The sequence below is a fragment of the Caloenas nicobarica genome, chromosome 1 (assembly GCF_036013445.1).
Source record: "Caloenas nicobarica isolate bCalNic1 chromosome 1, bCalNic1.hap1, whole genome shotgun sequence".
Classification (NCBI taxonomy): domain Eukaryota; kingdom Metazoa; phylum Chordata; class Aves; order Columbiformes; family Columbidae; genus Caloenas; species Caloenas nicobarica.
The window spans coordinates 159,279,641-159,307,277 of record NC_088245.1 but is presented as its reverse complement, the minus strand read 5'-3'; the positions used below and the strand labels follow the sequence as shown (position 1 = coordinate 159,307,277).

Below are 27,637 nucleotides of genomic sequence, written 5' to 3'. Positions count from 1 at the left end.
CCATTAGTAAGCAAACATTATTTGGTAGGAAGGGTGGGAGTTCAGCGCGGGCAGAGGACGGCACTAGCCCCTGTGGGGGCTGGAACCAAGAAGGCTGGGTTCTTCTCCATTTAAATCAGTTAAATTAGGCTATTGGTAAACATATTGGTCCTAAAGCATGTAGGATTATTTGAGTTCTCCTTTATAGATTGTATATTTTGATCTATCTGCAGAAAATAAATTTTTAATTGCGTTTTTTATGAACCAACCAAATTAATTGTCTTTGGTTTTAATTCATTAATCTGAACATCTGTATTTTCATATTACTTCTGTTCGTAACTGCGTTCAAGGTGCGTTTTACACCAACGAGTAGTTTCTCTTACATGTATGGTTGGCAGCTGTTCCTTCTAGGTCTGCCCAGTTAGGATGGATTACTTAGCTCCTTCAACCTCCCCGCCTGTGTTATTTTGGCTGGCATTGCTTCCTTCTTGAGAAGTTACTGCATCTGGTAATTTACCATAAGCAGTAAATCCTTCCAATGCTTTGGCTTTTGCCTGGATTTTAGAAGTTGTGGGTCCTGTTTTCAGGATAGATACCTGGGCTTGAACCGAGATACGCAGCAGCAAGTGACTATGTGAAAGTAAAAGAAAAGGAAGAGCCACAAGTTAAGAGAAATCAACTAATTTTTAGTTCTAATGCTTGGCTGTATCAAAAGGTGGGTCCCAAGGCAGATGTGCAGAGAAGTATAATTTGAATTTTCCCAGAGCTTTTGGGTTTGTTTAAAGTCCCTATAAGCACTGAAGTACTTCATGATCTTCCAAATCTTTGGTCTAGCACAAGACATGATTTTTTTCCCCTTCCCCAGAAAGGAATTCACAGTGAATCAAAGAGCAGTGAAAGATAAAAGTTTAATTCCCTTCCGTCTGCGTGCTGCCTATCAGATGTCACCACTCCTGTAGCCACCTCCTTCCCAAGCCAGTCAGTCCCAGGCTGGCACTGCAGGATCTGATGCTCTGCTGAGTCGGTGGATGCGGCTGCATTCAGGCACCTCCACTGAGCAGGACAGGCCACGTGGGACACTGGTTTTACCAGTGTGGGACACGTGTCTGGCGCACGGCGTCCCCTGCCCCGTTGCATTTGGCTTGCCCACCCCCTGCAGTGTGGGGCACTGGCCACCACGCCAGATGACCTGCCAGGTGAACTCCGTACCATTTTCAGGATGCCGTTGGCTTTTCAGTGGCTCCCAAGCTGCAGAAGCACGTGCCGGGGGACAGCAAAGACCCTGCAAGTGGGAGCAGGGCTGTGCTCAGAGTCCCCAGCCTCAAGTACCATCTCCTGTGCCATCCAGGCCGGGTATAGGGAGAGGCTGCAGGTGGAGCTGGGCTTACAGAGCCCTCCAGTGTCTGTCCTGCAGGATGGGGCAAGGACAGGACATCCAGCAGCAGCACAGAGAGGGCTCAGTAGTGGAGCAAGAGATTTAGGTTGAGAAGGATCACGTTCATAGCTGATGAACCCCCTTGCAAAGGGGGAACAAAAACTCTTTGAGTGTCATGGCCCCTGGAAGCTGGTGATTTCTCAGCTTTCTCTGCTGTGTTACCAAATGTTCAGGGCTGCAGAGTGAAAGCTAGAAAAGCTCTGGGCCCTCACTTCCTGCAGGTGGTGGACACATGTGTTGTCAAAGCAGTCTTTGCTTGCATTGGGCTTTCCACCTGCATCAGGAGGTGAGATCTAAAGGCTGGACATGGGATTTTGAGGAGGAGAAAGTGTTGTTCAGTATTATTCATTAGCTGACCTCTGCTAATCATGTCCTGGACAAAGGCCCTTAACGTTGTCCACTGAGGCACCCACTGAAGCCTGGCTGTGCTCCACGCTCGTGGTGGCTTTCTCTGCCAAGTCTGATTTTGCACATTCACTCTGTTGAGTCTTCTTACACCACCGCAGCCCTGGTTTTGTTCCCAGGCTTTCTCTAGAGCCTGTAGGACCAGCTGTGTCCTTGACTTGTCTGGCTTTGGCTGCAGATGCCAAGATGCTTCAAACAAGAAAAATTATCAAGTGGCACGTTCCAAGCAAATCAAAAAGCAGCTCTGTTTCACACGATGTATAGTTAGGCTCTTTTCCCTCTTGATAGTGTGGAAATGAACATCAGTCTGAAAAGCAATAGAGCATGTTCATGAAATAATCCAATCAAGGACTATTAAACACAAAGATACTGCCTCTCATTCCAGGGATCCCTGATCCAGAGTAGGTAGGTTAGAAGGGAGCAGTTTCTTTCTTCATACTCCTGGGAGCAGAGAAATTTTGACAAATTCAGTAGAAAAGGAATGGATCAAGACCAGGTTCCAAAGTACAAGAGAGTGAGGAGAGGGAGCGTAGATTGACTTTTTGGTGATCACTCTGACCATTTGAAGGCACCACACAGATCGGAGGATGTGACTTGGGGTCATGCTCTTCTAGACTGACGCTTGCGAGTCTTTGCTCATGCCAAGCGTACCCTTATTCTGCGATTGCATACTGTGCCTGTAATGCATTAAACCATAAGAGCAAAGATCTGCACAGGTTTCTCTGGAAAAGCTTGCTGTGCTGGGAACGCCTTTTATTATCTCAAGTTCAGGTTTGATTTTTATAAATCCTGATGCATTAGATGAAGTTCAGAGTATGATCTGTGATTATGTATGGGCTTTGCTGTTATGAAATTCTTGACTCTCACAAAATCAATACCATGTGATTCATGACCATTAATCCTAGGGAGGACAAACCAGTAAGGAGAAAGGTATTAGACCCTGGAAAGTTTAGGCCCTGTGCCAGGGCCAGGACTGTTTGAGCATCTGCAAGGCGGAGACAGCCATGTAGTATATGTGTATGTGAGAGAACGGAGCTGCAAAGGTTACCTTTTCACGCAGTTCTTCTTAGTGTGCCCAGAAAAAATGTGAAAAAAAGGGCCTCTAAACATGGCTTTCACACTGAGATACATGGAATGAAGACAATTTCTGGACTTCTTGGGAAACCGATGCTTCAACGAGGTTCCCTCCAGTCATCTCTTTTCCATCTATGGTGTGGTCATTAACCTCTTCTGGAAAGACCTGAGTTGCCCTCAGTCAGAGGATGACTGCTTCTCCAGGGAACCTCCTCTTGCATTTGCAGTTGTATCTGTGTCCTTGTCTGGATGCAGGCAAGCTCCTTGCAGTGCTGAGCTTGAACTTCTGTCATTACCCTTGACCGTTACATAGGCTTAGCTCAGAGCTTTCTCTTGACAGTCTGCTGCTCCAGCGTCCTAAAATACCCACACGGCATGTGCGTGGCGATGTCCTGAGCTCCCCCTGGTTGCCCGTACGTGGTTGCTGCTGCCTTCACAGCCCAAGCACATTCGATGCCCTGACCAAATGCTGGTGTTCCCAGGGAACACCACTGTTTGCATGCAGTATCCATTGTGTTTGGCTGGGACCACCAGCTCAGCCCAAACACTGGTGATCGGCAGCCCCGTACTACTGTTTGGTGTGGTTGACTTGGGCTGTGGTGTCTCAGGAGCAACTGTGTCAGTTCAGGTGTTTTGCAGTGGGCAGCAAAGTCATGCCAGCTTCCTCATGAGTCTTCATGGACCTGCACGTAAAGGAGAGCAACCACATCCAGGGGACAACCAGGCATAGTTTTGGAGCACTAGGTGTGGAAGGGGGATGAGAAGGGACATATGAAAAGTCCATGGTTAGCTGAGGGAAGTCCAGTCATTTTTATGTGCACGGCCTCTGATCTGGGCTAAAGTTACCCTTCCAGAAAGTATGAATAACCCTCACCTGCCAGAGGGACCGTACACTGTGTCAGTGCTTTGTATCGTGTGGTCAAAATTATTGTAAAATCTGGAATTAGGTGCTTTAACTATGAGACACACTTTCCCACTGACAACAGCTTTATTTCTTTTAACTTCTTCGTGGTACTTATCCCAAATGCTAGAGATATTTCTCTTTTACTGCGTTCAAGAACTTACCACTTTCAGTGGAGTGTTAACATGCTTAAATTATTTGTAGATGGCTTGTGTCGTTATCACAGTTAAGCCAAACAATACGTATTTATCTCTTTTAATTTACTTTTTATTTTTCTTCTGCTTGCTTCCGTGCAAACTTATTTCTATTTATTATGGCCTTTCTGATGACAGAGTGCCCAGAATTAGAAATACAGACTGATGATGCTGTTGCTGCCAAGCTGCACAGAGATGGAGGTGACACGATACGGCTCCGTTGGCTGCTTTTTCACGACTGCGCTGTCACACGGCACATCCCTCTCTCATTTGCCGTCCCCTGGTTAGCCACACTACCGCTTCAGCTTTATCTTTCTCACTGACGGTCTGTGGCTTTGAATTTGGTTGTTATCCTTAGCTCTTTTGTATTTAGTTCTCATCCTCTCACACTGCATTTGATTTTTTTCATGTTAGGGTCACCGGCAAGTTTTTGTTGGGGTGATGTTCCCGTTTTCTTCTAGACCATGAGCATAGATGCAAATTAGAACAACAAAAAAAATTCTAACATGAGTACCCTGCACACTTTTTCTTAGCTTGACCTGATTATTTTACTGTTTATTTCGGCTTATGATCTGCTTAACAATCTTTTCAGCAGTGCATCTTTTTCCCCTTGAATATTAATTTCGAGCGCTTCCGTCTCAGAGATAAAATATATAAATTGCACTGAAATTATGAGAAAGTCTTGAACAAGAAAATGCTGCTGTAATGCATAATCATTTCAATTGTCCTCCTGACTCCACTTTTTATTCAATTATATCACAATGGCATGAGCACATATCTCAAAAAGCTGAAATGAGTTGGAATTGTGACCGTCTACTCCTCCCCCATGTCCTGTCAGTTTCTTCATCCCAGATTAGTGTCTGTTGGCTTGGGAAGCAAAGAGGGAGCAGATGGACCACAAAATGAGATTCTGTAACCTTCTTACCCAATAGATCTGCTTTCTGCATGTATTCAGACATATTTACTTACTGTAGTGACAATTATCAGTTTTATTTCTTTTAAGAAAACCAAACAACTTCAGTTCAGTATGAAAGAGAGCAAACTAAATTGTCTTCTGGCACTGTTACCATCCATATAATTTTAAAGCAATTAGGAGATATGTGGCTGGATTCCGATCTGCATTATACCTGAATATGCCCATTGAATCTATAGACATGCTTAGGTATAAGGGGACAGACACAGTGTGTACAGTCTGTGGAACCTAGATAACTTTTTATTGTTCATAAAGGTCAGAAGAGCACAGTTGTGTATTTCCCTGGATATTTTGTTTGAATATACTATTTGGATGGTCAGATGAAGCATCTTTTTACTTGCAAATGAAGGGAGTTGGATACAAAAGTAACCAAATAATAATAACTTCAAAGCTTCAAAATGCATTAAATAAAGAATTCAGTTTACTCAGAAACTTGCATGATTCCTGTGCCTCATTTGAGACACACTTATTCGGAGCACTGGGTGTATTTTCAGTCAGAGGAGATAAACGTAGTTGGCCGTCATTTGGTTAAGGTATAGCTGTGAATGAAAGCTTCTCCCAGCTCCCAGCCATGCAACGTGTCAGTGTAACCCTACCTGCAGCTCGTCCTGAAGATCCTCCGTTGTCAGCGTGATACCCTTATGGCAGCAAAAGTCTAGAGTTTGACCTTTCATATTTGCAAAACGTTGCATGTCTCTTCTGGGCTGGCAGCCACGGCCCCCAAAAAGACTGAGGCAGGACTGATCTTGCCTGTTGCCGCTCTCTCAGAAGAAGGTGCTTCGTCTCAACTAGCTGCTGAGGCTGCCTGCACGTTCAGCCGAGGGAGCTGGCTGCCTCCAAAGAACAAATCATCTCTGTGCCTTAGGCAGCTAGTCTAGGAGAAGAAAAATCTCTTTCCAGATATATCAACCTCCCAGCTATTGACTGTAAAGAAAGCTCTAGAAAAAAAAACTTAGAGCAGACACCTAACTTTTAGATGACCCAGGCTGGATGTGAAGAATCCAAATATATTGTGACAATATTTTTGGCTAAATTTATTGTGACAGGCTCCTGTGCTAAAATAAGTGCCTTCATTCTCACGCTGAGCAAATGGGACTTGTCCAACGAGTATGTGACACACATATGGCCACGCACTGGAAACACTGGGTATCTTCCTTAGGAGGAGAAAGGAGCGTGTCAAACCTAGCGATTAGGACCTGGAGTTTTAGGAGTTTTAGGTAATGGGGAAAATAAAACCGAGAGGTAGAGAAGTGTGTACAAGAATTGCCTGGCTGCCGTACATGTGCGAGTGTGTTGCCAAGAGCTGCAGGTGTTCAATCAGACTGCTTTTATTTGAGGTGCCTAACGTGGATTTTGAAACTACCACGTAGGCAACCCGGCTTGAAAATTGACCTTAATTTCTTCTAATTGCATGTCTTATTCTTCATTATTTTTCTTGTTAGAGATGGAATTTTGAAAGGCGATTCACTAGAGCAGCTATTTTTGACTCATCGCTGACTTTGTCTTGCTTCTTGTTATTTAATGGGTTCCAGTGGCCATATGCTGCGGAGAATCCTGGAACAAAGTGAGTAAACTGGGAGGCATTGCTCGGAAGGATAAATTTCACAGTTGGAAACACTCTTAACACTAAGCCTTCTAACCATTTTTTCCAGAAATCTCAAGCTCGATTGCCATGATATCTGAACATGGCATTAGCTACTCTAATGAGGAAAATAATTGATATGCTACGGAAATTAGGTCTAATTAGATCTTGTTAAGATAAATATCTCAGTTCAGCTGAAAACTTGAAGAGATACATTTTGCAGCATTCCGGATTATAAATATGACCCTTGTTCTTTACCCTCCTCTGCATCTTGGGTTACTACTGGTAGAACTGAATGCGAAAAGCCTCCTTATCAGAATTGCTGCAGTCTTTACCCGCTTGACATGGAATAAGTAACAAAGATGCTAGATAGTTTAAATCTTACATAACTTAAAACTCATTCATTTTTTACATTGGCCTTAGACAAAGATCCTAATTTCAGAACCGTGCAACAAAATGCCCCCTGTCTATTCATTTTCTTCAATTAAAGAAATACATTAATGTTCATATAGTTTCAGATCCACAGCAAATAATGCTCTTTGATGCTCTTTAACGCTGTTTTCATTGACTTTAGAACAACATGTGTGCTGTCATATCAATAACATTTCAACAGAGGGCAAATATTGAACGCAAGCTATAACAAAAGCAAAATTTATTTGAAATTTTAAAGGAAAAAGAAGAAAAAGAGCCCAAAATATGTATGGTGGGCCAGTATTTAGGCCAGGAACATGACTTATACTCAGATGTATACCTTGCAAGGTGCTGCCAAGCAGTGGGCTGAATTAATCTTCCCCCTTCACTAGTGGACGTGCTGTTGGGACTCAAAGCAGGATGAACCCTTATTGGCAGCTGCCTCATTTTCTTCCAGCTTGCACAAAACACAGATCCAAAATCTTTACTGTCTTGATGGGCTTGAATTTCCAGCTCGCGCACTGACACTCCTTTCTCAGTGCAAAAGAGAGGGGAATCAATGTTCTCTCATAATTTTAGTTTGATATTTTCTCATTTTCACAGAATAAGCTATTTAAAATGAGCCCTCTAAAAGTCTGCCTTCGGATATTAATTTGTAGCCCCTGAGCTAGTGACCTACAAGCCCTAAAACCACTGTATGCATCGTGTAACATCACAGGCCATTAAAAAAAAAAAAAAAAGTCACACGTTAAGGAGCCAATTTCCATTATTTGCTGCAATTCCTTTGCCGTCAGCCTGGCAGAGCTGGCAGCTTTAGCCAACTGCTCCCGTTCCCTGCAGCCACCAGTTTGTCTTCAGGGAGCTGGGGGGTGCCGGGGAGTGACTCTGCAGAGTGATGGGGACAACTCCTTGGTGCATCAGTGCTGCTGGGAACCCAAAGGCGTGAGGATACCAGCCTGGGCCAGGGGGATTTGTCCATAAGGACCACCGCTTCAGGAGGCACGTTCACCAAGTGTTCCACAAGGATGAGGGCAGAAAGCACAAAAGCTGCTTCTAAGCAAATCCAGTCCCTCTGCAAAAATAAGTGATAATCCACCTCTGTGTCTGATTCTTGGCGAGTCTTGAGGAAGGGGAAAGGTAAATGACCTGATGTTTGCAGTCATGGTTCCTAGCAGCTTTGCAATGTCTCTGTGTCTTGATGTATACCTCTGTCCACTGACATTTTTTTGTACTAAATGAGTGCGGGGGAAACCGTGGCAAGCTAGTGTATAATTTTTCTGGATGAAGGTGAAAAATAAGTGAGTAAAACAAGATGACTCTTCTTATGACCTTTAAATATTAATAAATTAAATACCTTTGCATTACTCATTTTCTATTATTAATGTATTTATTTTATTCTTGGTGTGTGGGGTCATTACCACTTTCTGCTTCTTCCATTTCAGAAAATGCTTACAAGCATTGTAAAGATTCCCAAACGCACCATGTATAGAAGTACATACACAGTCACTGGGTGAAGCACCATGCAAACCAGCAGCAGATGTAAGAGATTTCAGTGGGACTCTATTGCAATGATTTCACTATTTAAGTCACAGAGCACCAAGGCAGCAGTTTTGGGTTTTTGGTTTTGTTGGTTTGTTGGGTTTTTTTTTAAATCTGTTTACTCTTTTTGTGACAAACCTAATGATTACAGAAATGAGAAATCAGCCTGCAAACAGTCCAAATTTAAATAAAATCACCCCCACACTAGACTATAACAGTGGCAGATGGACAGAGGAAGAAAGTGTATATAGTCATATTTTTTGCCATTATAGTATGGACCCTTTCAGATTGCAGCAAGCAACTTGCCATCTGCAAATCTGAGTCTTTCCTTTTCTGCTGAGGCACTGATTCAAGAATCATGATTTCTGAAGTTCGAGTTAAAGTATTAAGCGGTTTATCTCTCATTTTAAAGGCATACTGATCTCATCGTTTTACTTCAAACACATGGGAAAGGCATCCTGAAAATTTCCCCCCTGGATTTCTCCTTAAGACAAAACCCAAAGCCACTGGCTCACTCTTAGGTATGCGGTGAGGTAATGGGTTGCACACATGAATAGCTTTTTGTCAAATGGTCTCTTATTGTTGTTGTTCTCCCAGCTTTTGTTTGATTTACTCTATGGGCAAATGATTTGCTCTGTGCCTATATGATATGTAGGTCACACTGAGCACCTTCCTGACTGCAGTACCCATACTCAACAGCAGCAATGGGGGTTTGGTTTTAATGTTGCCCCTCTGAAGAGATAAAAATCTGATCACTACATAAATGTCATTGATTTTTAAGGGCCAGGTCTTCACGTGGATGGCTGCTGATTTAGTGGGAGTGTCAATTTAGTACAGATTTGCAAACAAAATCTGGGTACATTTTTAAAACCCCTCGGTGTGTCAACCCACTGTTGTTTTCCATAGTTTTACCTTAGTGAGAGTTTTCAAAGTGATGCTGAGAATGTGACCATCGCAGAGGTCAGACAAACATATGCAAGTTGCAGCCTACCACGTTTTCTGATGCTTTCACATTGTGGGCAGGGAGTTACTTAATATAAGGGTCAGGACTCCCATAAAGGTTTAACTTTTTTTTTCCCTCTGTGTAGCCAGCAGTAACCAAAAAAATGTCTTTTAGGGATGAAAGCCTATTTTGAAATTGTCTAAGAAGAAGAGGATGCAATTTGATTCTGGCAATTCCCTTTCAAGAGGTGCTGCAGTATGCTTTGCATCGCAGTGTTTCTAATTTTCACCAAATCAGGGTCCCTCTCTGTGAGGCAAAAAGAGGAAAGGTTTCTTTTGTTAATCATACATGCAAGAGCCATGTGCAAAATAAAGTATTAAATACAGTAATTACAGTAATTTTTGTTAAAATATTTCTACACAATAAACCTGTGGCTTTGAAACCTCCACCAGAAGCAAAAGAAAAACAATCCGTAATGAAAAAATTGAAATCAGAAGCTGCTAATAACACTAAAGGGAGCCCAGAAGCCAAATTAATGTTTCTACAAAGAAATACTTTCCTACACCAGGCAAATTCCTAGTAAGACTCTTACCTGGGTCTTTGTATATAGGATTCAGATTTCATTTTGAAGCATGCTTTTTACAAACTGTTTAGTGTTCATATGTCATTACCACTGTTGGGCCAGATTGCACCTGGCATCGATATAAACAAAGCTTTGGCAAGATTTCTTTCCTTTGGGATGGAGACATCTGATTTTCAAGCTGAAAACATGTCAGTGTTGCAAGACACTCCAAATAGCCTGTTTTACCAGTGCAGTAAATTAACCCGCCTGGTGTAGTGTTAAATGCTTTACAAACATCGACTGAAGGCAAGGGAGGGAAACAGCAAAAAACAAACAAAAACATTTCAATAACTTGTTTGACTAGGGGCAAAGGGAGGGGCTGATCCTTGGGAGGCAGGACCGCAGAAGAACAAATTTTCCGAATTTTGTCCTGTATTCAATCCAGAGAGTGTGCCGTGGTGTGAAAAGACACAGAAGGTAGAGAGCAAGTTATACTGATGACAGAAAAGGCTTTTCTGTATTTGAAAACCAGATTAGGATAAGAGCAAACAGTGACTCTAACTCATCATCTCCTTGTCTACAGGAGGAAGGATTTTTGAAAGCTATTGCATGCAAGAGGTTTGCCTTTAATGCCGCAAACCGCTGGTGGACAAAGACTGCGTAGGCAAAACAGAGGATAAAATATTAGGCTATCCCCTTTGCTTCCTCATTGTTCAGGATGAAAAAGCTGAGCTGAACTTCTGGGCACGCAGAATGGGCTGAATGAAAGCTCTCGTCGCTAGATCCCGCATTTGTGCTAAGCCTGAATGGTCTAGAGGACAATGGGGTTCAACCTGCCTGTGGCTCTGCAGCGATTCTGCAATATAGATGTGAAACTAGAATAGCCGGAAAGTAGGTCCACATGCGTATGGTGACGAACAGCGACCTGTCCTGAGAAACACAGACAGAAGCAGTGTTCTTGAGTGTATATATTTATATAGCTGTAACACTGAAGCCATTTTGCTACTCGTCTCGCTATTTTAATTATCTGGATAGCTGTCTATTTACAAACATGCATGTAAGTGGGCTAGAATAATTAATTAATATTCTTAAGCATTCATAAAATGTGATGAAGTTTAGGTTAGGGTGGATGATAATTCCTGAGAGGATTACATTTCTGTTAAGTGTAGGTTTATATTAGTGAGATCAGCATGATTGATTCTTGCTTGGCCAGCGATAGAGGACTCAGCTTCCATACTGGCAGAGATTATATCTGGTCAACAGGAAAGGAAAACTGGCCAAGAAACTGCCAACACAGAATGTGAAGCTGTGAAACCTGGTCAAGAAGAAATAAAGCCAAATAAGCAACAGATGAAAAATTATCTTGAAGCAAAGACCAAATCACTCAGTTGTAAATGAGAATTGTATTGGAAAAGGTAATGCCAAGAGCATGGAGGGACATAGGAATTTTTTAAAAATATTAATAAATAAACTGGAATGATTAACACCAGTAATTTTTTTTAAATGGACCTTAACATTTTTCAAGAAAATGTAAAACAAGTAGTCAATTTTAATACGCACAAAGACTTCTGACAAACAGCAGAGAGGACTTTTAAACCTTGTGAATCTTTTGGGAGAGAATGCCACAGGTCCCAGTACAAGAGAGTTGTGGGAATACTGGAGAGGGTCCAGCAAGGAGCCACAAAGATGATGAAGGGATTGGAGCTGGTGTCCTGTGAGGAGAGACTGAGAGAGCTGGGACAGTTCAGCCTGGAGCAGAGAAGGCTCAGGGGGATCTCATCAATGTATATAAATACCTAAAGGGAGGGTGCAAAGAGGAGGGACCCAGGCTCTGCTCAGTGATGCCCAGTGACAGGACCAGAGGCAATGGACACAAACTGAAACACGGGAGGTTCCCTCAAAACATCAGGAAACTTTTTCTCTGTGAGGGTGACGGAGCGCTGGCACAGGTTGCCCAGGGAGGCCATGGAGTCTTCATCCTTGGAAATATTCAAAAGCTGCCTGGAGATGGTCTTGGGCAACCAGCTCTAGCAAGGGTTTAGAGTAGATGGCCTCCAGGGGACTCTTGCAACCTCAGCCGTTCTGTGATTCTGCAATTCTGTCTAAATCCCACTGGGGAAGGTGGATGAGGAACCAGAAAAGAAAGACACTTTGGTAAGATTCACACTTTACAATGCTTTTCTGGTACTGTTGTACCTGGTACAGCACCCTCAGATGTTGAAGTAGTCTGGTGGTCTCAAGAGGGACAACAGACTTATTCCTGCACCCATGCTGCAGGAATCTACTGCCTCTGAAGAGGAGACTTCCTAGGAAGGTTATTGACCATTGCATGCCACATGAAAGAGTTGGGAGAGAAACGGGTAGGGAACTCACCAACAAATAAAGCAGAACAGCACTGATGTTGTTTATTTTACCCTCAGAAAATAAGTGAGGTTCTCTAGATGTAGAGCAAACCCTGGAAAAGTAGTGTAAGGACCACCTTGGACTGTACTGACCACAGCCCCACCCCAAGCAAAACCAAAGACACTTTAACCAGCAGAGGACATGAATGATCTGCTGTGTCCAGCAGCATAACCACACACCAACAGAAGCACCACAAACACACTGGTGGGGACGGTTCCTCAGTGCCCGGCTGGAATGAGCAAATGGAGCTTCTGGAGGCTGCAGGGACGGCTGCCGAATGGACATGATGCTCGGTGGCAGGCTGGCAGCGGGGGGAGCAACCACTGCCAAGTCCCACCAGGGTCAGCCTGCACCTGATGCAGGTGATGGGACTGAGGACTCTGGCTGGAGAAAACATCTCTGAGCACTGCGGGGGGAAAACTGCCTTCTGGTCTCAATATAAAACACGTTATTACTGAGGCAATCAAAAAGCGTAAACAGGTTTAGCAAGTAAAGCAGAACAGCTTCCCTTAAAAATACTTTGTTAGGTAAGTAGGACATGTTTTCATGAATCTCTATTGGCATTCCTCCATCCAGATCAAGAAGGAGATTCATATCAAGTCAAAGGGACAAAAAAATGCTGAATATGTATTTAATCAACACAGTTACCCAACAATAAAGCGAGTTGGGATGTTGTAAACAAAAATGCTATTTTAATAGCTGTCAAACTTGTGAATACTGGATTCCATTTAAAACTGTTGGTTTAAAATTAGTATAATAACACCAAAGCAGCAGTACTGTATGAATGCAATTATACTGCTATAAAATCCTGATTGTCCATGTAACTCATTCACACAAGAAAATAAACTATACTGCTATCAGCACCTTGGGAAACAAATGTATTCCAAAGCTTCGCATCAACTTAATGGTATTGGTGTTAACTAAATTCCAAGTAATTAAATTGGTACAAAAGGCAGGGTCCAGGCTGGCCCCAGCATTTATTACATGTGTTAAGAAATGGTCCAAAGCTGAACTCATCTTATTACTCTTTTACTGACATTGCACTTGGCAGAGTCATTGTTCAAAAAGTGAGAGAAAATAACCGATAAGCCAGACATGAAGAATTTGAGCTTAAAGCCTGACAGACTGCTTGAAGTGGATGAAATCCATGTTGGATTTGGACTTCGACAGATCTAACAGTAGGTGATGGAAACACAGGTGAAGGAGCCCACATTTTCAGGCCTGGAAAAATGATATGAAGGGAGCAACCTAAGCGAAGGCAAAAGTTGTATTAGTTGAGTAATCAATGATTTAATGTGGTGCCCTGCTTCCAGATGCCCTGGTCAGCTATGCTGAGGTAACATTATGGGCAAGTACGTACAGATGTAAGAATTTGGGCTCATAGTGATGGCTGTTTTGGGATACAAGCACTTGATTGAATCCTACCTGCTACTCTCCTCATTAGCACAAAATAAGTGAAATGATGGGTGCTTAGCTGCTTGGCTCTGGTGGGAAAAAAAACCAAAACCATCTCAGGAAGCTCCTCTTTCCATGTTCCTTGTCGTCATCCTTTGCAACCCCCTTGCTTGCATGGATGCGATTGTTTGTATGGCCATGCTGTAAACGGGACTGCTGAAATGGTCTGAAAAAAAATTCTGCTCCTCCACTCAGAAATAAAATAAACCTGAGTTTTCAAATGTAATTGATTCGGTGATCCAGTTTGCATCTTGTTTGGAGAAACAGTTGCACTGGAAATGCTTGCATGGAGAAAAAAATGGGGCACGGAGTGGGAATAAGCAGAAGAGGGTAGGAACTGCTTATATCTTGCAGAAATAAACATACGTTGATTTATCCTTTTTTTTGAGAATATGCACCAATCTTACTTTAAACTTGACAGATATCCCAGAAGCCACACTGAGGAGCACCTTCTCAGTCAGCCCAGCATTAAAAATAGTTGGTTGCATCAGGAAAAAAATACAGTTGAAGAAAAACTTAGGGAAAGAAATGCCACAAGGTCCAGTAGTTTGTTCCACTGCAATCAGCGATATCTAAATGAGGAACTTGAAAAGGTTCTGAAGAACACCAATAAACAATTAAGTTTTCTTCTCTGTGTGTCTATAGAGACGTGTATGGTATTGTACCAGTATGATACATCTGTCAGTGATGTACAAATACCATACTACAACCATAGGATTGACATAGGGGAGATTTGACCTAGAAAATAACCACTTCCTCAGGTCCCACTTTCAAACTGGAGAAAAATCTCAGTTCCTTTAACACTGATCTTAGGTCTAGGCAGGGAGAAATCCACATTGTCAGATTTGGTTTAGACAACAGAAAACAACTGAAGTAATTCCTAAAAAGTCCTCGCTCCTTGCCATGAGTACATGAGTCATAGAGTTGATGTTATTTTATGTGAGATCTCAGTCTCTGCCTCAGCAAGTCACAGCCGATGCGGGGACACGGGGGATGTGGCATTCTGGTGCTGTTTCCCCTCTCCCACCTCCAGGGTGTGGGGGTGGATAGAAGGGGGTGCAGTTGCTTTTGTACTGCTGCCCATCCTTTCGGGGGCTCTGCCAAGAGGGAGCAGCTAGCTGTGATGGGCTTCGGCACATCATTAGCAACATCTGAGAAAATATTGCCTACAGGAGGTGCTAAAACCTGCATTTGGAGTGGAGTGGGATGTTTGGGTTCCTTGACTCACCCGAGGCACCCATCCAAGTGGGATCTCTTATCACAAGGAAGCCTTTCTGGTAGAGAAAGAAGAAGGATTTCTAGCAAAATCCAGCACAGTGAGGTGGGTCTGTGTTAAAGTAAGCACTGGCAGAGAAATACATGTGTAAAACGAGTTTGCTTTGCAGGAATGCAAGAGTTTTGTCAATTTAGTGCAAAGCTTGTTAGATCAAACTTTCCTGTGTTGCCTGTTCTGGTGGAGAGCTATATATTCAGCGCTCCGGGCATCTACCGCTTTCAAGCATATAAAGTGAAGAAGATCTAAAATTGCTTTCATGCTCTCCTAACATTATTGTCCCATGGAAGCAATTACTGCAGTTATAGGCTACTCCTACAAAGCTAAGTGCATCTGACCCAAGGAGAGATCCCTGGTGCCCTCGCTTAGTGGGGCACAGAATCACAGAATCACAGAATCACAGAATCACAGAATGTTAGGGATTGGAAGGGACCTCAAAAGATCATCTAGTCCAATCCCCCTGCCAGAGCAGGAAAACTTAGGTGAGGTTACACAGGAAGGCGTCCAGGCGGGTTTTGAATGTCTCCAGAGAAGGAGAATCCACAACCCCCCTGGGCAGCCCGTTCCAGTGCTCTGTCACCCTCACTGAGAAGAAGTTTCTTCTCACATTTAAGTGGAACCTCTTGTGTTCCAGCTTGAACCCATTACCCCTTGTCTTACTGTTGGTTGTCACCGAGAAGAGCCTGGCTCCATCCTCGTGACACCCACCCTTTATATATTTATAAACATTAATGAGGTCACCCCTCAGTCTCCTCTTCTCCAAGCTAAAGAGACCCAGCTCCCTCAGCCTTTCCTCATAAGGGAGATGCTCCACTCCCTTAATCATCTTCGTGGCCCTGCGCTGGACTCTCTCCAGCAGTTCCCTGTCCTTCTTGAGAGGGACTCATGTCCACATTGTCCACATGTCCTTCTTGAGAGGGGCTCATGTCCACATTGCATAGGGACAAACCTCTAGAGCAGGCTGCAGTGATGGATACGTAGCACGTGGGTCTGGGTCTCCCCATGACACACAGTGGGGCTTTGACGGAAGTACAGTGCAATTGTTTTTCTGCGTGATTTTTCTCCAGTTCCAGCAGCTGAAATAATACTAGGACCAGATGATCCTTGTGGTCCCTTCCAACCTAGTATTCTGTGATTCTGTGATTCTATGAGTCTATGAATACGAGGAGTGTGCCATATCAATGTGGGGGTTTTTAACCCTCAGCTACGTGTTCCATGCCCTGGGGCATTGCAAAATGTCACGTTTGAGTGTTTGAAGGTGCCCGGGCCTTGCTGGAGGAGCATCACAGGACTGAGCAGGGGGCAGGCAGCTGAATGTGGTGCAGTCCTGCCCATACTTCTCTTTGGGTGTGACACGTGCAGAGACCCATCTCTAAAACCACACTGTTGTTTTGGTATGGAGGAAATAATGATTCACTCCCTCAAAGGAGAGTCTGGATGTAAATGAGCCGTTGTGCCTTGTGGGCAGTTGAGGTCCAAGAACATCAGGTGAAGTTGGGAGCTAAGTTATCTGACGGTGTAGATTTTCTCAGAGGGTCCATAAACAGAAACTGGGACAAATTACTTGATCTCACAAGGGACCATGGGACTTTATGAGAAAATCTCTGCTTTAAAAAGCTGCCTGTGAGATGAGAAGGTTTAAGTCCCTCTAGACAACACAAGAACCCACCTGGTGGGTGGACTTCCTGGGGATGTCTTGCTCAGTGTATGACACCTGAGTGACCAGGGAGTGTCATAAATCCTGAGGCAAACCCGTTGCAGGGAAACATATGCATCTACAAGGTGACACCACTTAACTTTAAAATATAAGTTGAAAAGGATGCGATGAGAACTTGTTAGCACAAGTATGATTTTACTGTGGGCATAACCTGTAAACACTTGGACTTGGGGAATTCTGTGTGATTTTGATCACGTTACAAAATATTAATTTGCTAGTTAACTAATGCAGATAAAGGACTTTATGAAAAGCGAGATAAGAGCTGTTAATCTGTATTTGCGCAATACAAAAAGACATGCACAGTTGTTGCAAGTTCTGTCTTTGAAACACCTAGTTTTACTGAGACTGTGGGCAGACTGGGAAAAGTTTCTTCCAGAAAAGAGGAAAGATGAAGGAAACCGTGGCACAGCTGACCTGATTTTTCTTAATGCCTTCTGCATTCCTGGGGGCTTCTGAGCAGCTTGGGGCAAATGTTGGCTCCTTCAGCACAAGCAGGCACAAGCCTCTGGCCAGTTGTTTTCTTTCTGATAAACTTCTATTTGCCTCCTTTAGCTTGCCTTTAAGTTTCCATACTGTTTAACTTTTACCTTGTTTGGCTTTAATGGTTTTTTTTCAAATAATTTATTAAATAATTGAGGCAGTAATTAAACAGTGCTTCTGATGGTACTCATTTGCCAATCTTCAAAATGTACGAGACATGTCTCACTTAGAATCACCACACCTGAAATTAGCTGCTGAACAGGGACTGATAATTCGCTAAAGCAGATGTACTTTTGACCGACAGCAATGTATTTCATTATCAGCATTAATAAAAAGATAAATTTTTAAAAAGAAAAACTGGATGCCTAGAGGTACACATTTTCCATAATAATTTATTACATTTTGCCAAGAAAATACACCTTAAACTGGAATATTTTTAAATAAAAAATGTCCATAACATACAGCTAAGTTCATGTGCTGGATGAAAGAAATGTATAGCCTTTTTGATTTTTTTTTAAATTGATACATCAGATTTAATGTTTTATGGTCTCACTCCATCATGCAGCAGCAGCTCATTCGGACTGGCCAGGAAGACTAATTAACACTAATGCTTCTAAAGAATTTTCATTTGTGATGCTAATCTGTCACAAAACCAAAAGCATCCTCAGAAAGGCAGGGAAAGTAAAGAGACTACATCTTGCAGCCAGCTTAAATTAGTGTTAGCTTGATTTGTCTTAATTGAAAGGTTGTTTACATCTCTTTTGTAAGTGTTTATAAAAGTTGGCAGACAGAAGAATAGCTGCCTACGTACATGAACAAAATTTTCTTTTATTGAAGCTGTTGTATATAGTACTGTCATTAAAAAACCTTTTGAAATATTTCTGTACACAGTCTTAAGGTATAAGCCTGTCTCTGTGTTTATGTATACACACACAGCCCCCCTATGCTGTATTATTTTTGCTACAGAGATATTTTTGCTAAGTCCTCATATTACATGAATATTTCTATGTGCCAATTCATTCTAGAAGCCTTCTGGCCTCTATTTAAATTCCTCTGAGAGGAAAAGTCAGAAAAATATCTTAAACACACCTTGTGAAAATGTCTTGCTCCTGCACTAATATACACATCCTCAGCTACCCCGGCTCAGCAGAAACGTCATGCTCACATAGCTGAGCACCCGTGAAGCTTTGTGGGGTTTCATGAGCCCTGGGTCCTGGATTGCTGGCTGAATGGACCTCAGGTTCTTCTGGTTAACCACGTTCACAGCATCTCAAGCCAGGCCATCGCCCTGTCATAATATGTGGAAATTGTCCAACTCTGATGAGACTGGATAAACCCCACCTAATATCTTCAGGATCCATGTTGGCCACGTTGGTAGAGGAGGAAGAGGCTTGCTAAGCTTACATGGCAGCAAGCAGCTCCCAGCTATTCGTAAACAGCTTTAAGAGATCTTGTCCTTTAAAAATACAGGGTAAATATTGTCGATAGATGCACTAACGCATTCCTAGACATTAAATAAAACTTCTAGGAAAATGGGCAAAGAAATTAAGATTCCTCAGCAGAGCATAATTAAATTGCAGCTTAGTTCATAATGCCGACCACCAAAGTTTGCTTCATTTAAGTGTTGCTAGACCATGTACTGCCTGTAAAGACAATTAGCAGAGCAGGGAGAAAAGCAGCAGATGCTAGAGATGCACAGAGTTGGATGACTCATTATGGCATGAAGAATCTCCCTCAGAAAAGTGAAAAGGTTGGTATAACAAAAGAAAAGGCTTGGATAGACCAAATAATTATTAGTGGAAGAATCCAACAATTTCATGAAAGACTAGCGGGAAAATCAGAATCTTGCAGTGCTCTCAAGCTCTTGCTTGAACTGCAGAGGAGAAATACTGACATACAGGATGGAGACCTTATTGTCCCTCCTCCTCCTCCCCACTCCTGTCCCTCCTTTCCTTTAGAATTACGTGGTGGGTTTGGCGTGTTCCCTGTTGAAGCAAAAGAAAATGTTTTAAAACTTCCTAAGTCTTCAAAACTTCCCAACTGATTATCTGCTCCAAGGTAACCAAAAGAAATTATGTAATAACAGTTTCCTGAAGGCTTTGCGATGTATGCCTATTTTACAGCAGTTTTTCAGCCTAACAAGATTAACTAGAAATAGGTATTTGCCATTTCAAAGATTTATTCTCACAAGTACCTGATGCATGTAAGGTAGAAGGCAAGTCTCATGAACCAGGCACCTCCTGTTCTCAGAAACACTCTGCTGTTATGGTTCTCTTTGTTTCCTTAAATGTAATTTGTCTTTTCTCTTGCCAATCCCATTTGTGAATTTGAAACTAAATGAGGTATCATTCTGTATGTCACCGAAGGAGACAAAGCATGTAAAAAATGTCAGGCTTTCCCTCTGCATAAATTCAGTTTTACCCAAAAAATGCTGGGGGTACATAATATATGTGTGCTTTTGCAGAATCTTATTTGAGAGATGCATTCATAGGGTATGCACTAATATAAGTGGCAAAAGATTCAGCAATGTCGAGTCCTGTGAACAAACTGCTCCAGGAAGTAACATTAACACATAATTGTATGTTTTTACCATGTCAGACCTGTCACAAAGAATAACTTGAATTGTGATTATAGTAATTATTTTTTCCTCTGCCATTTGAAACATGCAAACTTATTATGGCAATGAGGACAGTAGATTCTGGCCTGCCATTTTAGCACATCATATATTTACATTTCCATATGAAGAATTATTAACAAAAGATGTTAACAGGATGAGATCCATACATAAACATACCTTTAAAGTACTTTTAATATCTTTTATTACATTAAGACCCAAAGGTCTTGAGCAAAAAAAAAGGGGGGAGGGGAGAGGGGTAAGACTAGGCAATAAAGATAAAGCAAAACACATTTCGTCCCCAAAGTCAGGCAGGTCTAGAAATCACAGCACTGGAAAGCTGGTTTGTAGGGTATTGTACCACTTTGAAAAGAAAGAAGAAAATGTCATTTTTCCATCTGCTGTTGCACCCCCCAAAATTCTGTTAATCTGACCATCTTTCCCTCATTATTGGTGTATTATCACTGTGTCTAGGGTGAGTGGGTGGCTGAACTTCCAGCTTTATGGCACTCCTTCTGTTTTGAAGCAGAAATTTCTATGTCTTGACATATAACTTAAAGAAAAAAAAAAAAAAGAAAGAAGGATAGTGATTCAGCTGGCAGGTGGCTATGATAATACAGTTACCAGAGGCACCTATTTAGGTGCAGTTGTACTGTGTAGTTTTTATAAATAAGCCCGAGGGGCTCCTTCTTCGCTGCCACCCCCTTCCCCGAGTCTCGCGCTCTGCCTGCCTGATCCCATCCGACAGTAGAGCTGATACCGCACTAATCCTCGCAAGTTTGGGACTAATGAACTAACTGCTGGGCTGCCGCCACGGAGCTTGGTCCCAAACTATACTGTACTTCACACTCGATTTATTCTCCAGATGGCGAGACTGCGCGGCCCTGCCGCGAGGGACCACCTCTTCCACTGGAGTGTAAAAGTGGACGGATGTTGTTTTCTTTACAGATTTGATAATTCAGAGCTCAGAACTCATGAGGATGGTTAGTTATTAGGTTTAATGGGTGCCAACTTGCATATTCCCGTCTTTAATTTCCATGTCTGGGTGGCGGTGGATTTGTCGGTGATGCTGCGTCACTGAAACCTTTATCTTCTCCAGTTGGCGTAGCTGTGCGTGGTAATGAACACCTTCCCGTGTCCTCCTCTGAGTCAAACAGAAGGGATGCAAAAGTAGCCACCCTGGCCAATGTTTTTTTCCCCAGTGGGTTTTCTAGCACACATTGCAAATTCAGCATATTTTAATAATATCACTGTTTACCACTGTTGTCTTTCTCTGTTGTTCAGTTTGATAAAGAACCCAGCCCATGTGGGACCCAATGGGGATACAACCATCCCAAGCTACCTGGGGATGGAATTGTTTACTTGCCGACTAGATTTATTTCTTTATTAGCTATTCATACATGACGGAGTGTTATCCGATGTTGTAGTTCTCGTGTGAAGAACAGAGTAAATAATTTCTTTCACCATTCTTTAAAAATTCTAGTTGGACCGTTCTTGGTAGGGACTTCACGTAGTGTTTGGAAAACATGTTTATTCTTGCATCTACTGCTATAAAGAAATTATTGTATCAAGGACTACTTTTTTCTTTACTATTATGATGTTGAACTAGTTTACCTAGCTTAAAATTTTAGCTTTTGCGTGAATCCCACTGTAAGAATAGCATCTACATTTCACTGCGTAATGAGGCAGAAAGGGCTCTTCCTTTCCTCCATGTTTTTAGAACATTTAGTCAGAGATTTTAGCACATTTTTTATTTACCCATGAAATGTTTTATTGGAAGCCGGGTTGGGAACTTGATATACCCCTGTCACCCCTGTTTGATTGCGGGGTGACAATAAAACCGTGGCAGATGTATTGTTAACCCTCTCTCCCCCCTCTTTCCCCGTTAGCCCCTCCCTCTCCCCCCTTCCCACTAAGGACAGGCGATTGGGAGGGAAAGAAGGACAGAGAGAAGAGAGTTGGAAAAATTAAAAATGTTTTACTAATGCTACTAATAAAAATAGAGAAAATAATACAAAATATACAAAACCAATCTGGAAAGTCCCGGCAGCTGCTCCGGCAGGTGTAGGGCCGGCACCCGAAGTCCTGGACTGGACTCTGCAGCCAACCGGAGCTGGATTCAGTCTGTCACTCGGCCTCAGTTCGCAGGGACAACTCACAAGGTCCTCTCCCAATGTCGGCCAAAAGGAAAAAGGGACAAGATCCTCGTGATCTCCCACTTTTATATGAAGTATGACATGAATGGGATGGAATATTTAGTTGGTCAATTTTCAGTTCACCTCCTGCTTGCACATCTCGCGGGATGCATCATTATCAATGACCTTGCATTCCATTGCAATGTCTACCAAAACATGTATCTAGCTTTCAGGAAAACTGCAGTTATTTAGAGGGCTTTAGCTGACAGGGGAATTCACTAAAAGAGAAACTTGGTTTTTAACAAAACCAGGACAACCCCACTAATATCACTGGGAATTTCTCTGTTGTAGGAAGGGTGGGCACCGAGTCAAACGCCTCACGAGCTCTGACTTTGGCTACCAGGTCCTCTCAGTTTGTTCCGCAATTAAAAAAGTAAATTAAATCCTGACGTAGAAACTCTAGTGACTAGAAGTATTTTATCGTGGAAAGGAAACGTTTCCATTCCTGGGGTATCTAGGCAGACAGATATAAATGTAGTGGTTCTAAGAAAATGCATCAGTTCTCAACCCAACAGATGGCATGGGTGTGTTAACAAACATAGCAACATATTTTCTATTAAAATATGGGAAAAAACAACACCCCCCCCCCCATGTTTGTTGGTTGGTATGAATTCAGTGAAGTTGTTGGTTATTTTTGGGATACGTACCAGAGGGCTGCACATTTAGTTTATGTAAATTGATAACAGCAACAGCCTGTTAATAAGTGTTTTGTATGGAAATATACCTAGAAAGACGCGATCTGTCTTTTTTGGGAAGGGAGTTTGCAGCCTGAGCAGAAAAATCGCTAATGAGAGGGTCTACTGCTCATTATTGTAATCTGAAAAAAATTGTAATGAATTTAGCTGTAAATTTGCTAGATATGTGCCTTCAGTCGGAACTAGATGCTGCCTTAGTGGATAATTTGGGGAGATCTTTCTTTTGCAAATTGGATCAGTATATACTGAAACAGTGATAATCTGACTTTAAGTAAAAGCATGAATTGGTTTGGAGCATGTTTTTAAGCTACCCTTCTGCATCATATCCAGAAACTTTCGGCCCAGCCCTAGAAACCCATTACCCCCCGGCTGGAGAAGGGATTTGTATCACCCGGTAATGGCATCATATGGTTCGGTTTACCTAATTCGGAAGGACTATTTCAGACGGCTGCGCGCCGGAGCTGTCTTCCAGCTGAACGTGTTTGTAGTAAACTGCATGCATCTTTGTGTGGCTTTCCTAATGGCCCCAGTCAGAGCCCATTCACAGCAGTTCGAACATTTTCGGCTCGTATTTTCCAGAGATTACCTCCGAACGTGCCCCTCGATGGCGGCGCAGGGCTGCGGACACGTGCGCCGCGTTCCCGTCTGGCCGATTACGGGGCATATGCTCCCAGCCTCCGGAGGAGCGCAGCTCGTAGCCCCAAGCCGAAGGCTGCTTGCTTCAGGTTTCATTAACTTTCTGCTTCGTTATTCCTTTCCTTTTAACCGGTTAGAGCCATCAGTTGCTTTTTTTCTCCAAACTTAGCCTAATTATCGGGGGGTCCCAGCCCTGTAAATCAGTACACCGCAGGGCTGTCGCAAGCTGGCCTGGGAGCCCCTGTTCTGATGGGAGCTGACAACTGTAAGCTACTGTTCCCTCGCACTGTCTAACTCAGACCACATTGGGAAACCGCCTCTGCCCCTCTCGCCGGCAGAGATTTGCATCCGTCTGGTTTAAATCTACTGTCATGTGCCGTCTCACTGATTGGTATTACCCTGGATATTAACTTTGATGATTCCTTTTTTTTCCCTTCCCCTTGAGTTTGCCTGTTTTCTTGAAAAGCATCTCTATTCAGCGACTGCATATTGTTAAAAGTTGTTCCTGAACCTCCCCATGAGTCAGGAGCTTTAAAGTTTTATTAGCCCCATAAAAACTCTTCACAAATGAAATTACTTTTGATAAGTGTGCATTTTGACAATGCGAATTTGTTAGGGGCTGTTGGCGAGTGGTAGAAATTTGGGGTTGAAACTGCAATTGGCAGGAACGGGGAGCCCAGCGCCTTCCTTCCCCCTCCACTCTTCTTCTCCAGGCCAAGAAAAGTGTTTCATTTCAGAAAAGTAGTTTTTCGTACAAATCAAATAGTAAAGAGATTTGTAAATTTACATTCCCAAAAATTAGTGAACAGCCATCGGAAGCATGTGTCCTTGGAGATTTATTTTGTGCTGGCACTATAGCTTTTTACATGGCTCAAGAAAAATCCACAAGTTGCTTTGGCATTGTTTTCTCATGTGAGTTGTGAACTGTCCTATGGGCTTTAATAGGCTTTGGATACATGGAGAAAACATAGACTGATATAGCAAAACCAGAGAAGTGGATGTACATCTGTGCTAGTGACATTCATGCCGTTTTACTATAACACAGGCAATATGGAGATGAATTACAAAAATGAATTGTTTTATGCAAATGTATTAACATCCCATTTCTGTGAGTGCAGCTGTTTAGTGCAACATGTGATTAGTAGAAATAATTGTGTTTGTTAGACATGTTCAGTAATAGCGGACACAAAAGTCATGTTTTCTACAAGTGGTGGTGTGGAAATACTTGGACATATAACCTGAGCATTTTATTTACTAGTTATAAAGAAATGAGGAAGGTAAAATTGCGAGCTGCTGATGATGACTGCTTCAATAAAAGTCTAAGGGTGACAGACATTTTGGGGACACCAATATACTGTCTGTCTAGCTTTTTCCCCACATCGTTTCAAAAGTTTTCTGCTCAGTGCACTTTTCTGTCAATAGAAAATAAGTTTTCTTTTCCTTTTCTTGTGCCTTTAAACACATATACATCGCAGACAGAAGCAAGACTGACAGTTGTGAAAACCCTTGAAGAGTTTGACTTTGGCCATGCTGAAAAGTGTGTGAGGATAAACTCTGTGTCCAGTGGTCTTGCAGAAGAAGATCTAGAGGTGCTTTTGCAGTCCAAGACCCTTCCTTCAAGCATGATGCTGCCAAAGGTTGAAAATGTTGAAGAAATAAGATGGGTGAGTACCAACAACACAGTAGCTTTTGACTGAAGCTGTTGGGCCAAGTTCACACAAGCATAGAGATTAATGACTCTGAGTTATGAGGAAAGCTGCAAATACCATATTGTGTTGTTGCTTGGCTATGGTAATTGTGAAATGCATCCATTTAAGTGTGTGTAAGACGTGCTATACAAAAAGCATACATGGAACACCTTGCATTTATAAAGAAAACAGATTTATTTCTCCCACAGTCAGCAAAGAACCAATATTGATGTCAGAATATATCATAAAAAATAGAATACCTGACTCTTCTCTAACTATCCTAACAAACAAAATGAGTGTCTCTGTCCATAACCCTTAGTTACATGTGTTGTAAGCAGGAGTTGTGGAAACCATGTTAGCGACATACGAAAAAATGGGTTGGGGGGAAGGTCACTCCTGGGGGCAACTGGAGGAACAAACAGGAAGCTTTTAACTAGTGTTTTTAATTAGCACAGATATTATTTCCTGAACAGTTCTCTATTTCTTCCTTTTTAATTGCTGACAGGTGTGTTTGTGTTTCACGACTGACTTTTCAGCCAATAAAATCCTGAAATGTAAATGGTTGGCATGTCAAATTACTTAAGAAAACTTTGAAATAGGCCTAATTATGCTATAATTGTTTTAATTGTCAAGAAAAGGGGGACGTTTGTTTAGATAGACCATTATTTCTGTAACATAGCAGTAAAGGAATAATGCATAATTATTCACTTATATGTTTTTGCAAACCACTAGCCGAGCAACTAGCACGCGTGCAAGCTGTGATGAAAGGCAGGCAGACGCATTAGGATCTATTTTAATCTCAGCATCTAACCTTGATCAAACCCTCAAGATCAGGCGTGAGCGCACAACTGAGCAAACACGTTGGGGACGTGACGAGCCCCGTCCGTTCCGTGGCTCTACCCCTTTGGCCTCCGCCGCTCGCAGTGGAAAGGACACCGTCCCCTTCCACCAACGTTTAATTAAATTAACCAGAATATACCTCTCAGGGTTTACAGCCGTGTAAGTGTTAGACGTAACTTGTCAGTAATGAATATTCATGCTTCCAAAATGGCAGGGCCCTGGCTGCCACCACGCAGGTTTTGCGGGGAGGTGGGACGCAGGGGGCTCTTTGTCCCCTCGTCCCCTTCCACCTTCCCTCTCGCCAACTTTGATTTCCTTCGCGGGAAACAAGCCAGCCCCCAAAACTTCTGCCTCGCCGCCCACCTTGTGCTCCCCTCTCACTTTGCCCAACCTTTGCACACAAAGAGAGCGCTCCGCTTAGCACCGCTGCCTTCTTTACCCCAATCCTCCCAAAATTCACCCCGGCGTGATTTTTCAGCCTCCCAGAAGCTGTTTATTTCCCCCACACACACCCCACTACCCCACAAGCCTCCCCCCTTCATTTTTATTTATGTGCAGCAAAAAACCTGGAGGCTGATGCACAACTAAAAGATGGGCTTACTTGTTTTCTTTTGTGTGAGAATCTCTTGCTTTCCTTTTGTCCCTAGTGTGGGTACTTGTTTGACTGGCATGGCTTATTGGACTATAACAAGCGTAACTCTCCCTCCTTTGTGGCGGGACAATTCTCCCACAAATCCCGACCAGTGTGCATTCTTCCCGACACACTATTGGGTGTGCACTGGAATTGAAAGAATTGCTGAGGCCTTGCTACTTCATCCCCTCCCCAAGCTTTGTGGGTTTTTTTCCCTCCGCCTTCTTTTTTTTTTTTTTTTCCTCCCCTTTCTCCCTGAAATGAACACTTTAGCGGGCCGGAAACATTTAATCGTCTCCTTTGAAAAAAAAAAAAAAAAAAAAAATTAATTGAAACTTCTCCACTCGTTACCTTTTGTATTGGTGCGCATTGCATTTTTTTTAAAAGGGAGAGGAAGGGAGACAATATTTAATTAAATGTGCTTTTGTTTGTTTGTTTACCTTCAAAACAAAAGATAGGAAAAAATCCCAGGAGTGTGACTTTTAGAATATTTTAAAATAAAAGAAGAGCTCTGCTGCTTTAAATTGCACCTAAAATATAAACATGGTAGCACTTTTTACACTTTTTTTCACTTAAAAAATAAAAACCAGGAGTCTCAAGAATATATGCTGATGCAATTTTATTACCTCATTGTCTGCATGAAGTTTGCTGTTTTCTGTCACTGTAGTACCTGCCATACTGTATCCTCACAAATGTGAAATGCATTGATTTTTTTTTCTTCCTTGCACATTTTTTGGTGGAATTCTCTTCTCCAAAGAAAAGTTAGTGAGAGGGCCATGGTGACGATGCAAAGCAGGGTTGGGAAGGGCAGAAGAAAGCTGTGATTTATTTTGGCCTAATTGTAAAGTTACTGCAAATTGCTGGAAAGCTTTTTTTCAAGATCTGGGTGATTAGATTTTCCTTCTTTTGGGGAGGGGCGGTGGGGGGAAGCTAAAAGGGGAAATAACACCTCTAATCCAGCTTCTGGTAAATAGGCTGCCAGCTTTTAAAATGAGTTTCCTTTCTATTAGTC

At 42.5% G+C, this 27,637-nt stretch overlaps 1 protein-coding gene across 2 annotated transcripts in view; it reads left to right on the top strand.

Annotated features, from left to right (window-relative positions):
- Positions 1-27,637, top strand: part of CLYBL (citramalyl-CoA lyase) — a 182,592-nt gene that overhangs the window by 127,710 nt on the left and 27,245 nt on the right. For both annotated transcript variants that reach the window (XM_065636538.1, XM_065636527.1), the window contains exon 3: positions 24,942-25,130. In XM_065636538.1, coding sequence (XP_065492610.1) covers positions 24,942-25,130 — 189 coding nt within the window. The remainder of the gene's footprint in view (positions 1-24,941; positions 25,131-27,637) is intronic.